The 19,844-nt window shown below is 57.0% G+C and overlaps 2 protein-coding genes across 3 annotated transcripts in view; both read left to right on the forward strand.

The window, feature by feature from the left end:
- The window catches only part of BORCS8 (BLOC-1 related complex subunit 8), a 28,323-nt gene extending 13,041 nt beyond the window's left edge, over positions 1-15,282 (forward strand). Inside the window, exon 6 of the mRNA XM_008703921.2 lies at positions 15,247-15,282. The gene's annotated coding sequence lies outside the window, so the exon portion shown is untranslated. The remainder of the gene's footprint in view (positions 1-15,246) is intronic.
- Positions 22-19,284, forward strand: MEF2B (myocyte enhancer factor 2B). Of its 2 annotated transcripts, none has more exons than XM_008703916.2 (9): positions 22-103; positions 15,247-15,329; positions 15,861-16,064; positions 17,016-17,150; positions 17,629-17,776; positions 17,947-18,080; positions 18,174-18,267; positions 18,438-18,549; positions 18,853-19,284. In XM_008703916.2, exons 1-9 carry the CDS (start codon positions 61-63, stop codon positions 19,076-19,078), a joined length of 1,179 nt encoding a protein of 392 aa, XP_008702138.2. In that variant the 5' UTR covers positions 22-60; the 3' UTR covers positions 19,079-19,284. The 2 variants fall into 2 exon arrangements, with proteins under 2 accessions (XP_008702138.2, XP_008702139.2); XM_008703917.2 differs by lacking the exon at positions 22-103 and adding an exon at positions 2,493-2,590.
- The last annotated feature ends 560 nt before the right edge of the window (positions 19,285-19,844 follow it).

Below are 19,844 nucleotides of genomic sequence, written 5' to 3' on the forward strand. Positions count from 1 at the left end.
CCTTGGAGACACCCCTTTGGTGCCACCGCACACAAGGCCCGGCCTGGAGGAGCCTCCAGGATGGGGGAAACCGAGTCAGACACAGACATCCCCAACCGCCTGGGTCAGCGCTGGGCTGGGAGGAGGGATGGGGGTAGAGGAACCCCAGATGGGAGGAGGGGGCATCGAAGGTGGGCCTCGAAATGTTTCCAGCCTCCAGGAGGAGGGGCTGCTTTTGTCCCCACTTTTCACATGAGTGAACAGGCTCACAGTGGTGCAGTGACCAGCCTGAGATCATGCGGTGAGTGGAAACCGGAACTGGGATGGGGACCCAGGCCCTCTAACCCTGAGGCCCTATCTACTGGACCACACTATACTTGCGATGGAGGGTCTGTCAAAGCCCTCCCGTTCTGACATTGTGGGAGAGGATCTGGAGGAGTGAGAGGCAGCTTTCCCACCCCCATCCTCCTACCTTCTCACCCCTACCTCCATCAGTCCCCGCATCCCCCATCCTCTGGACCCCTTCCTAAATCTCCCTCTGTGTTCCTTTCTATTCCCTTCTCCCCCCAACCCTTCCTTCCACCCTCTAACCTCATACTCCAGCAACTAAGGGTGTCCCCTCATCTGAGAAGACTGAGGTTGAGACTGACTGCCCTGCTGGGAGATGAAGGTTCGCATGGGGTGACACAGCCAGTGATGGGGAGGGTAGAGACAGGAACTGGGGTAAAGACGAAAGGGAGGGACTGTTATAGGAAACAGTGTGAATGATAGAAGGTGGAACTGGCCAGAATGGGAAGGGGGCATGTAGCATGGGGGGGCGGGTGGGCAGGAGCAAGAACATGGGAGGAAGCCCTAGTGGTGGGAGGGGGTAGTGGGTGGGATGCATGGGGGTAGACCCAGCCAGCTCAGATCAGGCAGACCCTTCCCGGCACACCCAGGCTGCTCCCAGAGCTGCTCCAGCTGCTGCCCTCACGTAACCAGAGCCTGCCTGTTGCATCAGAGGCGGGCGGGCAGCCACAGGTAAACAGAGCAGCCCTCGGGGGGCCCGGGGCTCCCCAGCCACCTCCACGCTCCCCAAGCCTTGTTCTGTGCTTTGGAGACAAGGCAGAAGCCCCCATCCTAGCATGGGCTCTGGTGTATCCTTGGGACATCTGAGTGTTTGGCGTTGGGCATTGTGGGGCAGCGCAGTGGGGGCAGAGGCAGGACCCCTGGTCCCTACCTTCTTATGACAATGTGAACCCTAGCTTATGTCCAAAGATGAAAGCTTTGCCCAGAGTAGGGATCCAAACTGCCTGTGTCACAGATGGGTAGATTGAGGTTGGGGGAGAGGCCTCCCGGAACCCCAAGTTTCCTGCCTCAGTGTTCCCCACACACTGACATCTCTACATGCTCCCCGCAGAGTCCAGGAGTCTAGCCATCCCCTGTTGTCTTCCAAGAAGGTGGATACCAAGCAGCCATTGCAACCCACCTGCTCTCCCACTCTATCTGCCCCAAATTGACCCCCTCCTCTGTATCTCCCCGCCTCTCTTTGGGTGCCCAGCCCAGTCTGCTTCTGCCTACCGCTGTGGCTTCATCTCCCTCATCTCGCCCACCAAAGAATGCTGTGCTCTCTGCCTCTACGCCTTTGCAAGTGCTATTGCCTCTTGGAAAAGCCTTCTCCCTGTGGCAAACTCCTATTCGTGCTTCAAGGCCCAGTAAACAATGCCCCCTTTTCTGGGAAGACCTCCCTGGCCCGTCTGGCCCAGTTCTGATTTCCCAGAGCTTGGGGGAGTGTGTGGCAGCTCTGCCTTCTCCAGACCAGCGGTTTCTCCAGGATTACACAGTCCAAAATCATCTTCATTCTGTAATTCTGCTCACATTGGTTCAATCACCAATCCTGTTCTGATTTCCCTTCTGGGCCTGGCCCTCTGCTGGGTGGTGCTGGGATCCCAGGGAGGGAGTGGATACAGGGGTCTGGGCTGGGGTCTAGTCCTGGAAGCCACACCCCCTGCACGCAGCTGACCTTGCAAATGGAGGAGGGCACCCAGCAGCCAGAGGGGTCTGTTGCCCTCCTGTGGAGACACGGGAGGCAAGCAAGCATCCAGCTGCAGGGGCACATATGAGCTGTCCCTCCATTTGGGTGAGAGCAAGGCTCGATGTTGGCTTCCAGAAGGGCTCCGTCCCTGGGGCCTTTAGGGTCTCGGGTCAGAGTTATATTTCACTCAGTTTAGAGTAAGTCTAGGGTTGGGGCTAGCAGTGATCCGAACTAGAGACAGGGTCCGAATTAGCGTCAGGGTCACAGTAATAAGGTCAGGGCACCCAGTGAGGGCGGGGGAAGCCTGGCGGGTCTGATCCAACCCCCGCCCCGGTCCCCTTTCTTCATTATACGCCCTCCTGACTTCAGCGTCTTCCGGGGTCTGAGTCCGGGTCCCCAGAACTCCCGGGGCGGGGCCACGCCCAAGTGCCTGCCCGTCACGGCCCATATGCAAATGATACCCACCCCGCCCAATCAGCTCCCGCGGGGGCGGGGCCGCCCATTCTGGAGGCACCTGTGGCCGCTCCGGCGCTGCGAGCTCTGTGCTGCGGCAGCCAGACTGGTCCGCGAGCGTCCAGAGGGCCCCGGGCCCAGCAGGTGCGTGTCGCGTCGGGCCGAGGTTTGTGTGGTGTCATTTGAACGGCACCTGTGGTTAGGGTCGGGTTTGAAAGTCTAAGTGTGCTGCTGTGTGTTGGAGAATTGTGTGGCTAAGAGATGTGCGTCCTAGGATGTGAGCCTGAGATGTTCTGTGTCCTGAGCGGTTATGTCCAAAGGGTGTGAGTCTGAGGGAGTGTTCAAGGGGAAGGGTGTGTTCAAAGGGTTGCGAGGCCAAGGGTTGTGTTTCTGAGAAGTTGTGTGTGTCCAAGGGGCAGGTGTCTGAGGGTTTTGATGTCATTTGGAGAATTGTGTGTCCAAAGTTGTGGGGCCATGCCCCCCTGTTATGTGTCTTTGAGCTGTGTGTCTGGTCTGTGAGCTGGAGTGTGCCCCTCTCCAGGGATGCACCCCTTTGCACATCCTCCAGGCCCTTGTACACACCTGGTGCCTTCCTGCTATGGCTGTGCCCTTGTGGGTCACTGCCCCACACCTGCATGTGGCATGACTATCCATGTGTGCCTGTGACTGCCATGACCCTTACCTGCCCTGTGGCGTTTGAGTTTCAGGCAGCAAATGTGGGGCCTCAGCTGGACCCACGGGGTGCCTGTGAAGCTTGGGGGCAGGATAGGAGGTATGGAGCCCTGGGTGGTGGTGGGGAGCACAGCTGCCTGTGTCACTACCCCCTTCCCTGTGCCTCAGTTTCCCCATTGGGGAAATGGGTACAGGAACAGTAGTCACAACCCTCTGAGATTGTCAGCACATGACAAGCTGGTGGCTGTGTTACCTTCACAGTCATGCTCCCCCTAAGTGAACCCCCAACCTCTCCCAGGGTCCAAGGCTGCAGACATGGCTGACTGATCTACCTGGCTATCCTCAGTCCCTTTGTTGCAGACTTGAGATGTCAGAAATAGCTGAGGCCATGCTGGCCTGCCCCCAAATCCTCACCCGGGAAGGTCAGGACCTCTGGACATTTGGCATCCAATGACAAGAACTCTCAGACTATTGGGGTGACAGAAATTGGGTTCAAAACAGTATTTAGACTGCGAAAGACAAGTGTGTGGGGTTTGATTGCAAAGGTCAAAAGGGCTTTGGGAGAAGTCAGCCTTCCTCCATTCTGTTCCCATGCCTGCCTCCCACTGCCTGTCTGAATCAAGGAGTGAATCTTGACTTCCAGGGAATGGAATTTTAGAACATCGAGGGCCCGGGAGTGTCACCTGCAAGAGTTGAAGGCTATTTATCTGGTCTGAAGTGCCCACTCTGCAGGAGGGAAGACTGAGGCCAGATGGAGACATCCAGGCCCCTCAGAGAAAGTAAGGACTCAAGGCTGCCCCTCTGCCATCCAGAGAGAACAAAGCCAGGAACGAGGGGCCTAGGCTTCTCTACCCCTTGGTGTGTGACTTCAGACAGATCACTGCCCCTCTCTGAGCTCTGCAGCTGCCCCTGTGACCTGAGCAAGTTGAGCTCAGTTTTACATCCTACCTCCAACTAATGATTTATTTTGTTAAATCATTACCCAACAAGGCAGACATCTGGAAAATGCAAATTAAGAGGGCAAAGGGAATTAAAATCATTTGTCACCCCAACTCAGATGCAATGAATGTAGGAATGTTTGGGGTCTGGCCTTCTAGAAGGTTTGAGGAACACAGGCACCTGTAGACAGATGTCATTTTTCAGAGAGGATTTGTCATACACTGGGATCCCATCTGGGGTCAGAGAACTCACCCCAACCCTGGCCCTTGAACCCCTGTGGGGTGCACACAGAGGTTGGGTCCTGTTTCTCAACCCCCAAAAGGGGGTTTCCCTGGGCCTGCGTCTTGGGAGCTGTGAGGCTGCCCTGTCACCCCAGGCCCAAGAATGAGTGTCTCGGACCCCAGTGATGTCCCAGGTTCCCTCCGCAGACTGGGCAAGGGTGGTGATTTGTAGGTGCAGCAGGACGGCCTTGGGGTACAAGCCGGGGCTAGAGTGAGAATCTGGGGGGTCTCGCTGTGTGGCCCGGGAAGACTGCTTCCTCTTGTGTGAAGTGGGGATGGTGATCTCCGCTTCACTGGGCTGTCTGTGGGTCAGGCAGGTTCTGTGTGTAAATGAGGTGGCATGTGGGCCTGGGTAGACAGTAGGCACTCAGTAATAGGAGATGCCATCCGAACTGTGACCGAGTGGAAGTCCTGTGAGCCCCATCTAGGCCCATCCCCACCCCACCCTCTACCAGGGCCAGGGAGGCCTCAGGGCTGTCCATTCTCCTGGCCTGCTCTCCTCCAGGTCCAGGCTCACCTGAGATCGAGGCAGGGCCCTCAGGAGGGAGCAATTGAGGCTGGTTGGCACAAGGAGTCACAGGCTGTGGGCACAGGCCTGCTCCTGTCCACTTTCTACACCCACAGCCCCCACTGTCTCCCACCAAATGCTGTCCTGGCCTCTTGCCACAATAGGACTTCTCCCCACAGCAGCCATGGGGTCTTCTGAGAATCCTGAATCAGATCACAGCTCTCACCTCGCGCACCCTCCGTGGCTCCCCGTTGCTCTACAGTGCACCCTCTCATCCCCACCCCTGAGGCCCCATGTGGCCTCCCTGCCGTCCTCTGTCTCCATCCGCTCCCCCTGCTTTAGTCACACTGCTTTAGTCACACTGGCTTCCCCTGCACCTGGAAGCTGACCAGCGTGTTCCCACCTCAGGTCCTTTGCACCTGCCATTTCTTCCACCAGGCGGTCCCTCCCCCACATCCCAACATGGCTGCTGTCCTCTTGTCCTTGAGGACCCCACCTTTTCAGAAAGGCCCTTCTGACCCCTCTGTCCAAAGTAGTCCCCTCCCCTGCCACCCACCTCTCCTGCTTCCCCCCTGTTGAATTTCTTCCTTGAAGGCCTCTGTCTCTGCCATAATTATGTGTCTGTTGTCACCTCTCCCACAGGGCTGGGTCTGTCCACTCCCTGCCCCTGTGTCCCCTGCACCTGGTGTGCTCTCAGACATTTCTGGAGGAAGAGAGTGGGGGGACCAGAGATGCCCCAAGTCCCCATCTTCAGATGGCTATGTCTTGGGTCTGCTGGGCTGTGGGCCGAGTCCCTTCCACCCAGCGCTGACAGATGTGCTAATTTCCCAAGCAGGGAGGCCCTGGCCTCAGGGGATGAATTTCTGGGGTCCCATGGGGAGATCTTTCTCTGGAACAAAGAGAGGGAAATCTTGGGCCGTCCCTGCAGTTCCCCCTATGGCTCGGGGGACATCACTGGGTGCCTTGGGTGGCCCTGGGCTCCAACTTGGGACAGCAGGGTTGGATTCTGAGTGTAGAGTCTCTCCCAGCTCCAGGGGTCAGGGTCCCAAACCCCTCAGGGAGGTGGGATGGGGTGGTGGCTTCTATTTGCAGTGGCTGTGTCAGAGAAACTGGCCTTCTTGGCAGACGAGGGACATGATTTCCTTCCCGGATGAACAGTGGGACCTGTGGAGGGTCAGTCCCTGGGCCTGAGAGGGACATGAGCACCATCCCCTAAGCTGTTGTGCTGGTGGCCGTTTAGAGCAGGGATCTCCAACTGGAAGGGGGTGGGGCTCAATTTTGTTTTGTGGGCCACAAAGCCTTTAAAAGAAAACTGAACCAGCTGTCCATGTTTCTTCCATTGATTAAGCTGTTTGCTCATTCACTCAAAGAAGGGTGACTGGGAGCCTACTGTGTACCCGGCACTGGGGACGCTCCATCCCTGCCCTCACCGAGTGGACATTGTATGGGGCAGCATGACCGTCAAAGAAAGTAACAAAGAAACACAGAAAGTTTCCGGTGGGGCCAAGTGCTTCAGGGAGAGATGAATCTCCCCTGGGAAAATCGGCCTCCAGAGAAAGGGATTTCTGCCTGGCCTTGAAGGACATGAAGCAGCTCCTCAGCCCTGGGCAAGCCTGGCAAGGGTGGTGGTCCAGGGCCAAGGCCAGCTTGGGCCAAGGCCAGCTTGGGCAAGAGCCTGGGAAATGTGGCAGGTCTGTTTGGGGCTACTGTGTCAGATGCCCGAAAAGGGGCAGAACGTGTACTGGGAATTTGCTGGTAGATGAGGCCTTTCTCAAGAGGAGGGATAGGTGGGTCAGCACCTGGGGACCTCCCAGGGACTCGTAGTACAAATGGGGAAACTAAGGCTCAGGGCATGTCAGGCAATGAATGTGCGCTGGAGCTGGGAATCGAACCCTGGTCTGGCCAGCCCCACAGCCACAGCCCTGGCTTCTCAGCACATGGCCACAGGGGGCCCTCCAGGAGCAGACCTGGGAAGAGGGAAGTCTGAGGGACCCCACTGGGCCTCAGTTTCCCCATGGGTATCAGAGGGACCCACAGACAAGGGACCTCTAAGGGGCCTTTTCCAACTGGAACATTCTTAGTTTCTGGGATTCAGAGCCACATGTGGGTGACACACCTCACCCCTCAGACCCATATGGTTCCCAGGATCACCACAAAGATCCCTACAGTCCCCTGCCACCTGCACTGGTGTAGCCTGTGACCCCCGTGAAGCCTCCAGATATGTGACCCACCCCAGATGCTCACTTCCCACAGACTCCCCAACCCCCGACTCTCCCCTGGAGCTGCTGACCACCCTGCCTCCAGAAGCCAGAGGGTTGGGCGTCTCCACTGCAGGTCTGGGGGCCCTATATGTGTCCGGGGATCTACAGGAAATGGACAACAAGCGTGCATGTGTCTGGGGGGCAGGGCAGCTTGCGGGTGTCTGCGGGTATTTGAGAGTCTGTGTGCATTTGGGGAATTGGAATGTGTTGGGGGCTCAGTGTGTGTCTGGAGGGGTCTCTGCGTATTTGGGGGTCTGCACGTGCAGGGTGCTCTGAGTGTGTTTTGGGGATATGTGTGTTTGGAAAGCTGCATGAGTTTAGGGGGGTCTCGGTGTATTTTGGACCGCATGTCTTTTGGGGACTTTCGTATGGAGGGATTCACATGTGTTTGAGGGTGATGCATGTGTCTGGGAGATCTGTGTATGTTTTAAGTATCTGTGGATTTTGAGGGGCTCTGCCTGTGTTTGGGGGACCCCTGTGTGGGGCATCCTCTTACTCTCATCTGTCCATTTGAGGAATGGGCTTTCTCTTGTCCCCCTATTCCTCAACCCCCCTGCCTCGTCTGCCTAGGGCCCTTGCTCTGATCTGGGCACCTCCCAGGGCAGAGTGGAGGTGACCATGTGACCATGAAAGCTCTTGCTGCACAGGGGAAGGAGGGAAATAGCTTCCACAGAGCGCCTACTGTGAAGTGCGAGCATCCCCCCACCCCCAGCAAGGCAGCTCGGACTCTCCCCATTTCCTGGTGGAGGAAACTGAGGCCCGCAGAAGTTTGGCCACACCAGAGTCACTGCCAGATCCCACCTGCCCTCAGGGACTACTGTGGGCGGAGCCAGCCCCTAGGTCACCCACAGAGGCCCCCCACTTGGGGCACCATCTCCCCAGGCCCCCAGGGTAGGAGGCAGGCCTGGGCCCCTGCTGGGGAGGGGAGGGTCGCTGGCAGCTGGGGTCAGAACCGCTCGAGCCCTCCAGAGAGGGGAGGGGGAGGGTCCCAGCTTTCCAAGGGGCTCTTCCTGTCGCCTGTAATGAGGTACTTGGGGAGCAGGTGATGAAACCACGTCCTGGGTTGCGTGAGGCGGGGCTGCAGGCCTGATTCGCTGCAGCCGCCCAGGAGCAGCGCCCCCTCCCCGCTTCGCCGCGTCCCCGTGGGCCCTCCCCTCCCCCCCCTCCACCGCCACCCACCTGCCTCTCACTTCTCCTTTCCTCCCCTCCTTTCCCAGTCCGGGTGCCCCGCCAAGCTGTGGCCTCTGGGCTCCGGGGTCTGGCAGCGTGACTGTGCCACTCGTCCCCCCATTTAAGCCCCACTGGGAGCCAAGAAGGGGAACTTGACTGGCTCCTGGTCTTTTCTCTCAAACCCTCACCGCAGGGCCTTTGAGGTCAGAATTCTGTGACCCATTTTATGGGGGAGGAAGTGGGGGCTTGATATCACCCAGCGTGTCGCTGTGTGTGTCGCTGTGGTCTTGCAAGATGGCATGCTGACTCAGCGCCCCCAGTTCCAAGGCCCAGCCCTTCTTCCTTCTGGCTTCTGGAAGGCCAGAAGACAAGGTCAGCGGAGCCATCCACCACCTTCTCCCCAGCTGGTGGGAGAAGGATTCTCACCCCCACTTACAGGTGAGAAAACCGAGTCCTCAGACGGGGAAAGCACAAGGGTGAAGGGTCAGTGGGAGGGGGGCATTCTTTCCAGCTCCCGTAGTATCTCCATCACCAGGATGCTAAGAGGCCTCACCAAGTCAAGGAGGTGACAGTCTATGGCCTGAAGGACCCCAGAGGTGTTTGTTGATTGACTTAGTGACCACAGGTACAGCGGTAGAGAGTTTATGGTGCTCCGGGCACTCATGAAACCTTCCTGTGTCCTCTCATTCTTTCCCTGCACAGTGCTCAGGCCTGGGATCTGGGCTCTTCTCCCACCTGCCACGTATGCCACCAGTGCATCCGGGCCCTTTCATTGCCAAGCGATTCTTCCACTTCTGCCCCCCGTCCCAGTTCAGGCCTCATATCTCTCACCTGGACACCTGCCCCAGCCTCTCCCTGTCACCTTCCTCCTTCTTAGATGCTACTCCCCACAGCAGCCATGAACAGGGGAAGCTTTTTTTAAAAAAAAAAAATCTTTTGATTGAGTTAAATCATGGAGAGAAGAAGGCACAAATTATCAGAGTAGGGCTAACACATTTGCACAGGCTAAACATGTCTGAGTCCCTGGACTGGGGACCGGGGAGCAACCCCTAAACGTCCCACTGCCCTGTCACAGTACCCTCCCGGGATGGCCGCTGCGCTGACCCTCATCACTGTAAGGGAATTTTGCCTCCTCTGGAACTTTCCGTACTTGGAATTACACAGCGTGTCCCCTCTGTGGAGTCTGGCATTGTGGAATGGGCCCGTGGCCTGGGAGAGTCACCTGTGAGCTGCATGGAGCTGCAGTGCGTCCTTTCACTGTGCTACGTAATGTCCCTTTGTTGAATCTAGTAGAGAGTATTAGCCGATTCTCCCATGGAGGCCGTTTGAGTGGGGTTCCAGCTTGGGGCAATGATGAATGAAGCTACCGAAAACACTCTTGTCTGTGTCCTTTGGTAAAATATGGACCTATTTCTCTTGGGTGAATACTGAGGAGAGAGGTCGCTGGGTCACAGGGAAGACAGATACCTTTAGTAGACACCAGATAGTTTTCCAGAGTGGCTCTACCTCTTTCCCCTCCCACCAGCCGTGTAAGAGTGCAAGAGGATTTTTTTCTTTTTTTTTTTTTTAAGATTTTTATTTATTTATTTGACAGAGAGAGAGTGAGAGAGGAAATACAAGCAGGGGGAGTAGGAGAGGAAGAAGCAGGCTCCCAGTGGAGGAGCCTGATGCGGGGCTCGATCCCAGAACGCCGGGATCACGCCCTGAGCCAAAGGCAGACGCTTAACGGCTAAGCCACCCAGGCACCCCGCAAGGGGATTTTCCAAACTGTAAAATTATATTGCAACCCCCTGCCCCCCAATTCTCCATGGCTCCTCGTTGACCTCAGAGTAAAGCCACAGTCACTGTGGGCTTATGTGATTCAACCCTCACAATCTTCCCTGCCACCATTCTTCTCCCTCTCCCCTCTCCCCTCTCCCCTCTCCCCACTGTCATGCTATCCAGCCATACAGTCTTCTGTGATTTCTTTAAAATACCAAACTCCTGGGACACCTGGGTGGCTCAGTGGGTTAAGCATCTGCCTTCGGCTGAGGTCATGATCTCAGGGTCCGGCATCAAGCTCCCTGCTCAGTGGGGAGTCTGCTTCTCCCTCTGCCTGCTGCTCTCCCTGCTTGTGCTCTCTCTCTCTGACAAATAAATAAATAAAATCTTAAAAAATAAAAATAAAATGCCAAACTCCTGATCGCTCCAGACCATTGCCCTTGGAGGTCCCCCTGCCAGGAACACCCCTCCCCCCGCAAAAAATCTTCCCATGACGGGCTCTTCCCTCGCTTTATTGTCTCTTTCTTCAGCTTCAGGTCTCAGCTCCAGTCTCACCTCTTGAGAGAGGTCTTTCCTGAAATCCCTGGTTCACATTGCGCCTTTTGTGGTCAAAGCATTTCTCTTTCTGGACTTTGTTGGGTTCTAACATAGACGAGTTTTCATAAAAATGACTTGGGCAATTCTCACTGTTTGCAAAGGTCTGAGTTAGTTTCAATAACATTGCATTTTCCTCTCCTTTGAGGTTTGATAAAAGCTGTAAAACCACCTGCTGTCCTTTTAATGGTAGGTCTTGAGTCACTCTTCTAATCTTCTGTGGTTGTTGGTCTACTTAAACTTTCTGCTTCTTTTGTGATCAGCTTATTGCAGTGGTTGGCACATGGTTGATACTTGATACATGCTAAGTATGAGGGGATGAAGAAAAGGGTAGGGAGGTGCTGGACTCTCGACTTCAAATCCCCACCCCCTGCCCAGCTGCTCAGGCTCCCATCCAACTTGTCCATCAAGGCCCAACTACATGCTTCCTCCTCTGAGATGCCCTCTTGGATTTCTCCTGACCCTTCTTCCCTGCTCCATTCGCGGGTCAACGGGTCCCACTCTTTGCTTCTCTGGTGGGCAGACGCCACAAGCTCTCTGCTTTCTGGCTGGATATCGTGGGGGTGGAGGGAGGATGTGTGCACAGAAGAGGCCTCCCCCCTCGTGCCTGGCACATTCAGCATGTGCTGCCACCTCCCCCCAGCAGTTCTGATCACGCCAACATCTGGAGAACAGGCCACCAGGCCTGTCTGCGGCTCGGTGGGGATTTGCATGTGAGTACAAATATATATGCACACCCTGGGCCTTCCGCCTCCGCATTCCTTGGCTGGCCCTTCACACCTGGGCTTGAGACAGGTCAACGCTGAGTGACTGGATTTGCATGCCCGTGTATTTCTGGGTAGGGAGTCAGCTGGGGGAGTCTGAGAGGAAGTTGTTGAGGGAAGCTGGGGGGAGTTCAGAGTCTCTCTTGACCTGTACCACACACTAAATCTGGTCCTGAGGGGCTTCCAGTCTGAGGGAGACAGAGCTGGATATACACACTGGCCCCATGGGCTCAAAACTGGAGGGGAAGTTCAGGAGCTGTAGGAGTCCAGAGTGAGGCCAGGGAGGGCTTCCTGGAGGAATGAATTTTTTGAGCTGGGTTTTGAAGTGTGAGTAGGAGTTGTCCAAGTGAAAAAAAGCGCTTTCCTGGCAGAGTCATTTTGTTGAAGGTAGATGAAGATGGGCAGGGGCTGATTCAGGGAAGGCCTCAAATACCAGGCTGGTATTTCTCCTGAGGGCAGAGGGGAGCCATGGAGAGTGTGTGAGCAGGAAAGGGTATGATTAGAGCTGTGTGTTGGGTAGATCGCTCAAGGGCCAGAATGGGGGATGACTTTGGTTCTTGGGTGAGGACTAGGGGTCCCGAGGTCATCAAGTGTCAGAAGGGTCAAACCCATGCATGAACCCATCTGCCTCTGCCAGGCCTGGCCCCAGCGGTGGCAGAGGATCTGGTGGCTTCGGGAGGAACCAAAGAGCCCCGGAGAACAGTGACTTAAAGTGTATGATGTAGGCCTGGAATGGGGGGGCCGCACCCCTAGTCTCTGCCCAGATGGACACAGCCCTGGTCTCCCCTCAAGTCTCCTGTCATCTCTCGCCTGGCCCCCAACAGTCCTGCTCCCCATGGCAGCTCTGGCTAAGCTTGTAAATGATAAATCAAACCCCATCCCTTTTGGGTCAAAACCCCTCTCATGGCTCTCTGTCGCTCTTAGACCAAAACCCACAGTCCTCGCCACAGTTCAGAGCACCCAGAGTGACCTTGCCTCTGTGGCCTCTGCCCCTGGCCTCTTTGCTCCAGTCTCAGTACTGTGTCTCGTTGTTCTTCAGGGCCTTTGGACCCGCTCCTCTTCCACCTGGAACTCCCTTCCTGTCTCGGCTCTTGGGTCTCAGTTCAGAGAGGCCCCCCTGGCCCCAGCCTTCTGGCTTGTGGGGCTCCCTCATTATGTGAACCCTGCCCTGGCCTGGATGTCCTTGTCTAAACTGGGGACAGATTGAGAAGGGTCCAGATTCAGATCTTCCAGGCCCGGAGATTCATGTCTGAGTCCCATGTTCCCATGGGACCCCAGGCACGGGGGCATTTCCGGAGTCACCTTGGCACCAGGACCTCCGGACCAGTGCCCCCCTTCTGTCCCCAGGGACCTGTCAGGGCGGGGGCAACACGTCCCAGCCGTGGGAACGCACCCGATTCCGGCCAGGGATTAAAATTAGCCCGGGAAGTTAAATTTAGCAAGTATAGCTGGAGCTGGGGGGCCAGAGCTGGGGCTCCCGTGGGTCCTGGCTCTGCATAGTTGTGACTGCTCAGAGACCCAGACCAGAGAGAGTGGAGGGCACACCTGGGGTCACACAGCAAGCCAAATACAACAGTGTCTAACACTTCTGAGTCCCGGGACTCTGGGACAGTGCCGGGGTGGGGGTGGGTGTTCCATCCAAACCACTGGGACTGGACTCTGGGAAACAGCTATGGCTGCTCCTGGAGATGGACCCACACTTTCCTATACCTTCCCAAGAGCTCATTCCGGGCCTTGTGTCAGGTCCTCTACATTTCATACCCAGTCCCTCCACAGAACAGCACACTGAGGCCTAGGGAGAGGCCTCCCTTGCTAAGGACTGCCCAGTGGGTCAGAGGCTGTCTGGGACCTGACCGCAGGCCCACCTGACCTGGGCAGGCCACTCACCTGAAGCCTCATTCACCTGTGACATGAGAGGGGCCAGGAGATCATGTGGTCATAGAGTTGGTGGAGGGGTCTTGGATGACTTGGGGTGGCTGTCTGTACGGTGGGATGAGTGCCGCACGATGGGCAACGTGACTCCTTCATTCCAAGGAGCCCTGCACGGGGGGAGGGCTGGGGAAGGCCTAGACCCCACCATGCTGCATGTCTTGGGGAGATGCTGCCCTCCACGAGCTGTCCATTCTCACCCTTGAGCACGCCTCCAGGGACATCCAAGGTCCTCATGAGAAGGGTCCAGGGTTTCTCTCAAGCAGACCTCAGGCCCAAACCCCAGTGTGAGCTCTAAGCTTGAGGTCTTTCCATCGTGTCCCAGGCTACGCCCACCTGTTATTCTTTTTATTTTTATTTTAAAGATTCATTTATCCATTTGAAAGAGAGAGAGGCAGGGAAAGGGCAGAGGGAGAAGGAGAGAGAATCCTTGAGCAGACTCCCTGCTTAGCTCAGAAGCCGCCCCCGCCCTGCCAGGGGCCCGATCCCAGGACCCTGAGATCAGGACCCAAGCTGAAATCAGGAGTCAGACGCTCAACCAATTGAGCCACCCAGGTTCCCCCTGTTGTTGGTTTTTTGTTTTTTGTGGTTTTTTAAAAGATTTTATTTATTTATTTGACAGAGAGAGAGGCAGCCAGTGAGAGAGGGAACACAAGCAGGGGGAGTGGAAGAGGGAGAAGCAGTCTCCCAGCAGGGAGCCTGATGTGGGGCTTGATCCCAGGACACCGTGATCACACCCTGAGCCACAGGCAGATGCTTAACGACTGAGCCACCCAGGCGCCCCCCAATTCTTTTTAAATGGATATAATATATAATCACCAAGAGGGGAAAGTTAGAAAATTCAGATAATCAAAAAGGGAAGAAAAAAAAGACAACAAAGGTCACACATTGTATGATTCAATTTACTGAAACCTTTAGAACGCACAAGTCCATAGAGACAGCTGATCCACGGTTGCCAGGGGCTGGTGGAGGGAGGGTAGGGAGTGACTGCTAATACGTATGGGGTCTCCTTTTGGGGGGATGAAAATTTTCTGGAACTAGCTGAAGGTCATGGTTGTAAAACATTGTGAACGCACTAAGGGCCGCTGAATTGCACACTTTAAAATGGTTAGTTTTAGGTGGTGCGAATTGCATCTAAATTTTTTTTAAAAGGGGAAAAATTCACCCATAGATTTCCACCCAGCAGTGACTCCTATCTTGCTCATTTCTGTCTAGTCTTTTTTCTACTCTCAACGCAATTTTTAAATATTTGTTTTCTTGTAACCACAGCCCTTGATCTTGCTTGTTGGGGAGCTGTGATAGGATTGAATGGCTTACAGGTGTCTGATGCACGGAGAAGGCTTTTTTTCCAGTGGTTCAAGATCAGTGAGTCAGGGAACAGTGTTTCCTGAGCACTGCCAGGTATGGGCATCAGATGTCCATCCAGCCTGGCTCGTCAAGGGCTTTTAGGCTGTTGCCAGTATTCCTAATAGCTGCACGTATGTGGCGCCTGCTGTGTGCTGGGCAGATCTGAATGCCTCGCATGGGTTAGCTCGTTTTATCTCCCAACAGCACCGGACTGTGTGTGACACTGTTATCCGCACTGCACACACAGAGGGACCTGGGAAGGTCATTCTCCCTCGAGGTCCCACAATTACCAGCTTGTTTTGTTTTAGAGACGGGGTGGGACATCTGTACCCCGATCCTTTGCCCTCGGTTAGGCTTCTCTTCATGTGGAATTGGGCCAAAGGTGTGCCCCGAACATCTACTGCATCTGGGGCCGGTTGAGAGTAGGGATTGTGGGGGTGACCCAGCCCACCTCGATTTCCCCTCTCCTCTCCCCCTCAAAGCCTGGCAGGTACAGGCAGAAGACAGAAGGGAGGCTCGGTGCCTGGTCTCACTTTCTATCCACCCACTCTGTCCTCTTTGCCTTCCCCCCAAGGCCAAGGTCGCATCACCCAGCCTGGCACGATGGGGAGGAAAAAAATCCAGATCTCACGCATTCTGGACCAAAGGAATCGGCAGGTGAGTTCACTGGGTGGGAGAGCAGCTGGGGGGAAGGCGTTCTTGGCAGCGGACCCAGCCTGGGCAAAGGCCTGTCTGTCTGGGGAAACTGCAAGGGAACGGGGAGCCTTGATGCGGTGTCCAGAGTTCGAGATGTAGCATTTGCTCATTTTCACGATGGTTTGCTCATTTATTCTCCCTGATGACTGGAGCCCCAGCCATGGGAGAGATGGAGCTTGACACACACACACCCAACTCAGAGGGCTGGTCCAGAGAGAGGCACAGAACTGAGGAAGCCCAGAGAGGGAATGTGGGCCTTGTCCTGGAGACCAAGGAAAACTTCCCCAAGGAGAGGACATTTGGGTGGGGTTTTGAAGCACCAATAGGAGTTTGCTGGGTTGAGACGTGAGAAGCGGGAGAGCAGCAGAGCCAGGAAGGACGCACGCACGAGGCACAACATGGCATGCTGGGGGAACAGTTAGGCCCCGCCATCTCCTCCTTGCCACCCCCAATCCATGTCTTCTCCACGCTGCCTGTGGGTCCTGGCTCCAGGTGACGTTTACTAAGCGGAAGTTCGGGCTGATGAAGAAGGCCTATGAGCTGAGCGTGCTCTGCGACTGTGAGATCGCCCTCATCATCTTCAACAGCGCCAATCGCCTCTTCCAGTACGCCAGCACGGACATGGACCGCGTGCTGCTCAAGTACACGGAGTACAGCGAGCCCCACGAGAGCCGCACCAACACCGACATCCTCGAGGTACCCCCGGGGCCCTCCCCCCCAGCGCCCCCAGGTACAGCTCCCCGCGCGTGCTCCCAGCCTAGGGACGCTTGGTTGGCACAAAAGACGAGTGTTGCACTCTGGCTTTACTGCGGGTAAAGCGGGTTGGAGGCAATGTGGGGTCTCTCCGAGGGGCAGCCGCCCCCACAGTAGAAATAAAAACAGCCACTGTGGGCCCCGCACACACCGCATCTCATTGAATCCTGCCCCCTGTGTGGTGAGGGCAGAAACGGAATGAAGGGCACCTTGAAGCCAGCGGACCTCACTGAGGGCCTGGAGTGTTTTTGTCTGAGCTGCTGCGTCCTCAGGAGAAAGAGGCAGAAGCAGCCCCGCGCCAGCTGATTCGTCCCCAGGATGGGCGAGATCACTTCCCTTTGGGCATGGGAATCTTTTCCCAAGACGGGAAGCTGAAGCCACAGGGATGGAGAGACCAGCAGGCCTAGGGCGGCACATGGCGACCCCTCCTGTTTCAGGAGGGTGGGGAGAAGCTGTCAAGGAGAGGCAGGGGTCCAGGAGTGTGCAGGTCCGGGGGAAGCAGCGCGGGAAAGCCTAGAAGGTTGTCCTCCAACATTTATGAAACACCTGTTGCACGCCAGGCGTGGAGGCTGCCCTCGAGTGCGGAACGGAGGTTCCAGGATCATATCCAGGGGGAGGACAGCGCCAGCAGGGCCAGTGGATCTTGGCCCCCACTGTGTGACCTGGGCCTCTGTGGTCCCAGGGCAGGACAGTCCCTCTCTCGCACACATGTGGAATTTGCTAGATGATAACTCACTAGGGATTTTGGTCAATGGGATTTGGCTGGAACAGGCTGTGCGTGCACTCCAATCCACCCACAGAGCTGGGTGGGGTAGGTCTCTTCCTTCTCCCGTAGAACCAGGTTTCCTGGCTAGGATGGGGGGAGAGTCACCCTATTGTCTCCCCTCCCCACAGACACTGAAGCGGAGGGGTGTGGGCCTTGATGGACCAGAGCTGGAGCCAGATGAAGGGCCCGAGGGGCCAGGAGAGAAGCTGCGGAGGTTGGCAGGTGACGGGGGTGACCCAACCTTGCCCCGGCCCCGACTCTATGTAAGTGACTTCCTGCACCACCATGAAGGGGCCCTCCCTCACCTCCTAGGCCCAAGTGGTCAAGGCTGAGACTGAGACAGGGACCTAAGGCCAAGAAGCCTAGAGTTTGGGAGCAGGTCTCTGCCTAAGCAGAAAGGAAAGGCTTCCTGGAGGAGTGGGCATTATAGTTGGGGTTTTGAAGGATGAATAAGAGTTCAATGGACAGCAATTTCCTTCCTCTTTTATTTCTTTGATTCATCAAACACCCTGGGAAGCCCCCTCAGTGCCAACCCCATGCTGAGCAAGAAGCCTCAGCTCTGGGCCTAGCTGTCAATGAGTGACAGCACCAGACACAGCCTCCTTCTGTCATGTGGGGTTAGGCCAGAGGGAGGAGTAGCAAGGGCTTCTAGAGGTGGAGGCTGGCCCCTGATTTTCTGTCTTGGATTTGATGTCCTCATCTCCATGTTCCTCCAACCAATCCCGTCGTCTCTGCCCTCAGCCAGCAGCCCCTACTATGCCCAGCCCGGACATGGTATATGGGGCCCTGCCCCCACCAGGCTGCGACCCCAGTGGGCTTGGGGAGGCCCTTCCCGCCCAGAGCCGCCCATCCCCTTTCCGGCCAGCAGCCCCCAAAGCTGGGCCCCCAGGTGAGCATGGGCCATAGGCCCTGGGGCAAAAGGGGGTGGGAATCCAAGGGAGGCTTGTAGGGGGGATCTTGGCTCAGGCACTGCTTGTCTGTGCATATTACCTCTGGACCTCAGACTTCATTAGATGACATGGCCACGTGCCCTCTCTCTGGGGGTTTCCCGCTCCGCAGGCCTGGCACACCCTCTCTTCTCACCGAGCCACCTTGCCAGCAAGACGCCACCACCCCTGTACCTGGCAGCGGACGGGCGGAGGCCGGACCTGCCCGGTAGCCTGGCGGGGGCCCGAGGGGGGCTGAGCACCTCAGTGAGTGAGGGGAAGGTGTAACGGGGCTGATGGGGAAGGGCAGGATGGCCTGGGTGTGGGCCTCAGTTTCCCCTTTACCCTGTCTCCCCACAGAGAGGACTCTATGGTAGTCTACAGAGTCCATGCTCGGCCACAGCTCCAGGACCCCCACTTGGGAGTTTCCCCTTCCTCCCTGCAGGCCCCCCAGGTATGCACCACCCCCATGTGTCCTTCCATGGGAAACATCCATACACCTACCTGCTGGGGGTGAGGGGTGAGGATTGGTGGTCTGAAAACTGGCTGGTGAGATGGGTCAAACTTGGGCAAGGGGCTCCCTGAGGTCAGGGCCTCAGTTTATTCCTCCTACCCCCCCCCCAGAATATGGCCTGGGAGACCCTCCTCCACCCCCTGGCCTGCTGCAGCCCCCCACCCTGGCCCCCTGGCAGCATTCGAGGGGTGATGGGCCCCCAGCCGCCCCTCCCCAGCCCAGGTAAGCGCCCCAACCGCCCTACCTCTCTCTCCCCTCCCTTGTTCGGGTCATTGTGGGGTCCCTCCAAGTCTTCCTAAGCCTCTAGCCACTGCTGACCTCTGGTGGCCACTCCTGGTTCTACACTCAGCCCCTCCCGTCCGTTCTTGGTGGGATGGGTGGCTATTTTGGAAACCCCAAGAGGGACCGCCACCCCCTCCTTTCCCAAGGTCCTCCTGCGGAGTCTTTGCCCAAGCCACACCACCCTCTGGCTTCCTTCCCTTCCTGCCTGAGCTCACAGCCCTCCTTCTCTCTCTCTCCCTGCAGTGGGAGCCGAAGCCTGAGTGAGGAGGGTCCCGCCGCCCGTGGCGCCTCCCCGCCAACCCCCCCAGTCAGCATCAAGTCTGAGCGCCTCTCGCCGGCCCCCGGGGGCCCCGGCGACTTTCCCAAGACTTTTCCTTATCCCTTGCTCCTGTCCCGGCCCCTGGCAGAGCCCCTACGGCCCGGACCCCCCCTGCGCCGGCTGCCTACTGCCGACGGCTGGGCTCGGTAGTGGACGCAGGGGTGGCGCCGGTCCTTCCTCCCACGCGGGGGCGGGCGAGGGCACGTGGGGTCCCAATCTCCCTCCCCGTGTCGTTAGAGAAGACCCAGCAGTTACGACCCTCCAAAGTGAGGGCCTGGAGTTCGGATCCACGGTTGGGGGGCTCCTTTCTCCCTTTCCTGTGTGTGTATCCACCAATAAAACACGCGTGGTGTCCATGGACGAAACTATCTGTCGCTGCTCAGAGCCACTACCACGTCCGGGTCCTCCCATCTCCTCCCAAGATGTCTCAGTCTTGCCTGGGCTTGGTTTGGGGTACCCCCTCCAGAATCCTGTCCTGAGACTAGGATTAGGAGTTGGGAATCCAGGAGGAAGGCAGCTTGGGGGTAGGGACGTGGCGGGGAAGAGCCCTGCAGGGGGCGCCAGCGAGCAGGGGACTCCGTGGGCTGCGCTGCTCACCTCCTCCGCCCCTGGGGACCCTGCGGGAGCGCTTAGAGCGCTCACCTAAAGTGGTTCCACTCCAGGGGCCAGAGGCTGGGCTACCACCTCCTGAGGACGTCGAGTCGTGTGCTCAAGGGGAAGTTCCCAGGCTGGGTTGCAATCGCTTGCCGCAAGAACCAGCTGAGTATCTTGAACGTTGTGCTACCTACCCGCCGGCTGGGGGCGGTCACTACACGATTCATCTTCTAATGGGCATATTATCCCTTAATCCCTTGACCCAGCAATTTCGATCCGTAAGAGGCAGGAGGGAGCCGGGTATTAATCTACCCACTCTGGG

Source organism: Ursus maritimus, unplaced genomic scaffold (genome assembly GCF_017311325.1).
Source record: "Ursus maritimus isolate PB19 unplaced genomic scaffold, ASM1731132v1 scaffold_14, whole genome shotgun sequence".
Taxonomy (NCBI): Eukaryota; Metazoa; Chordata; class Mammalia; order Carnivora; family Ursidae; genus Ursus; species Ursus maritimus.

Bases quoted from the DNA above. Each gene is read 5' to 3' on its own strand.
- MEF2B (XM_008703916.2), top strand. From the start codon at position 61: ATGGGGGAAACCGAGTCAGACACAGACATCCCCAACCGCCTGG. The intron at 104-15,246 runs GTCAGCGCTGGG...CTTCCCCCCAAG, and splicing joins AGACATCCCCAACCGCCTGG to GCCAAGGTCGCATCACCCAG. The intron at 17,151-17,628 runs GTAAGTGACTTC...CTCTGCCCTCAG, and splicing joins TGCCCCGGCCCCGACTCTAT to CCAGCAGCCCCTACTATGCC.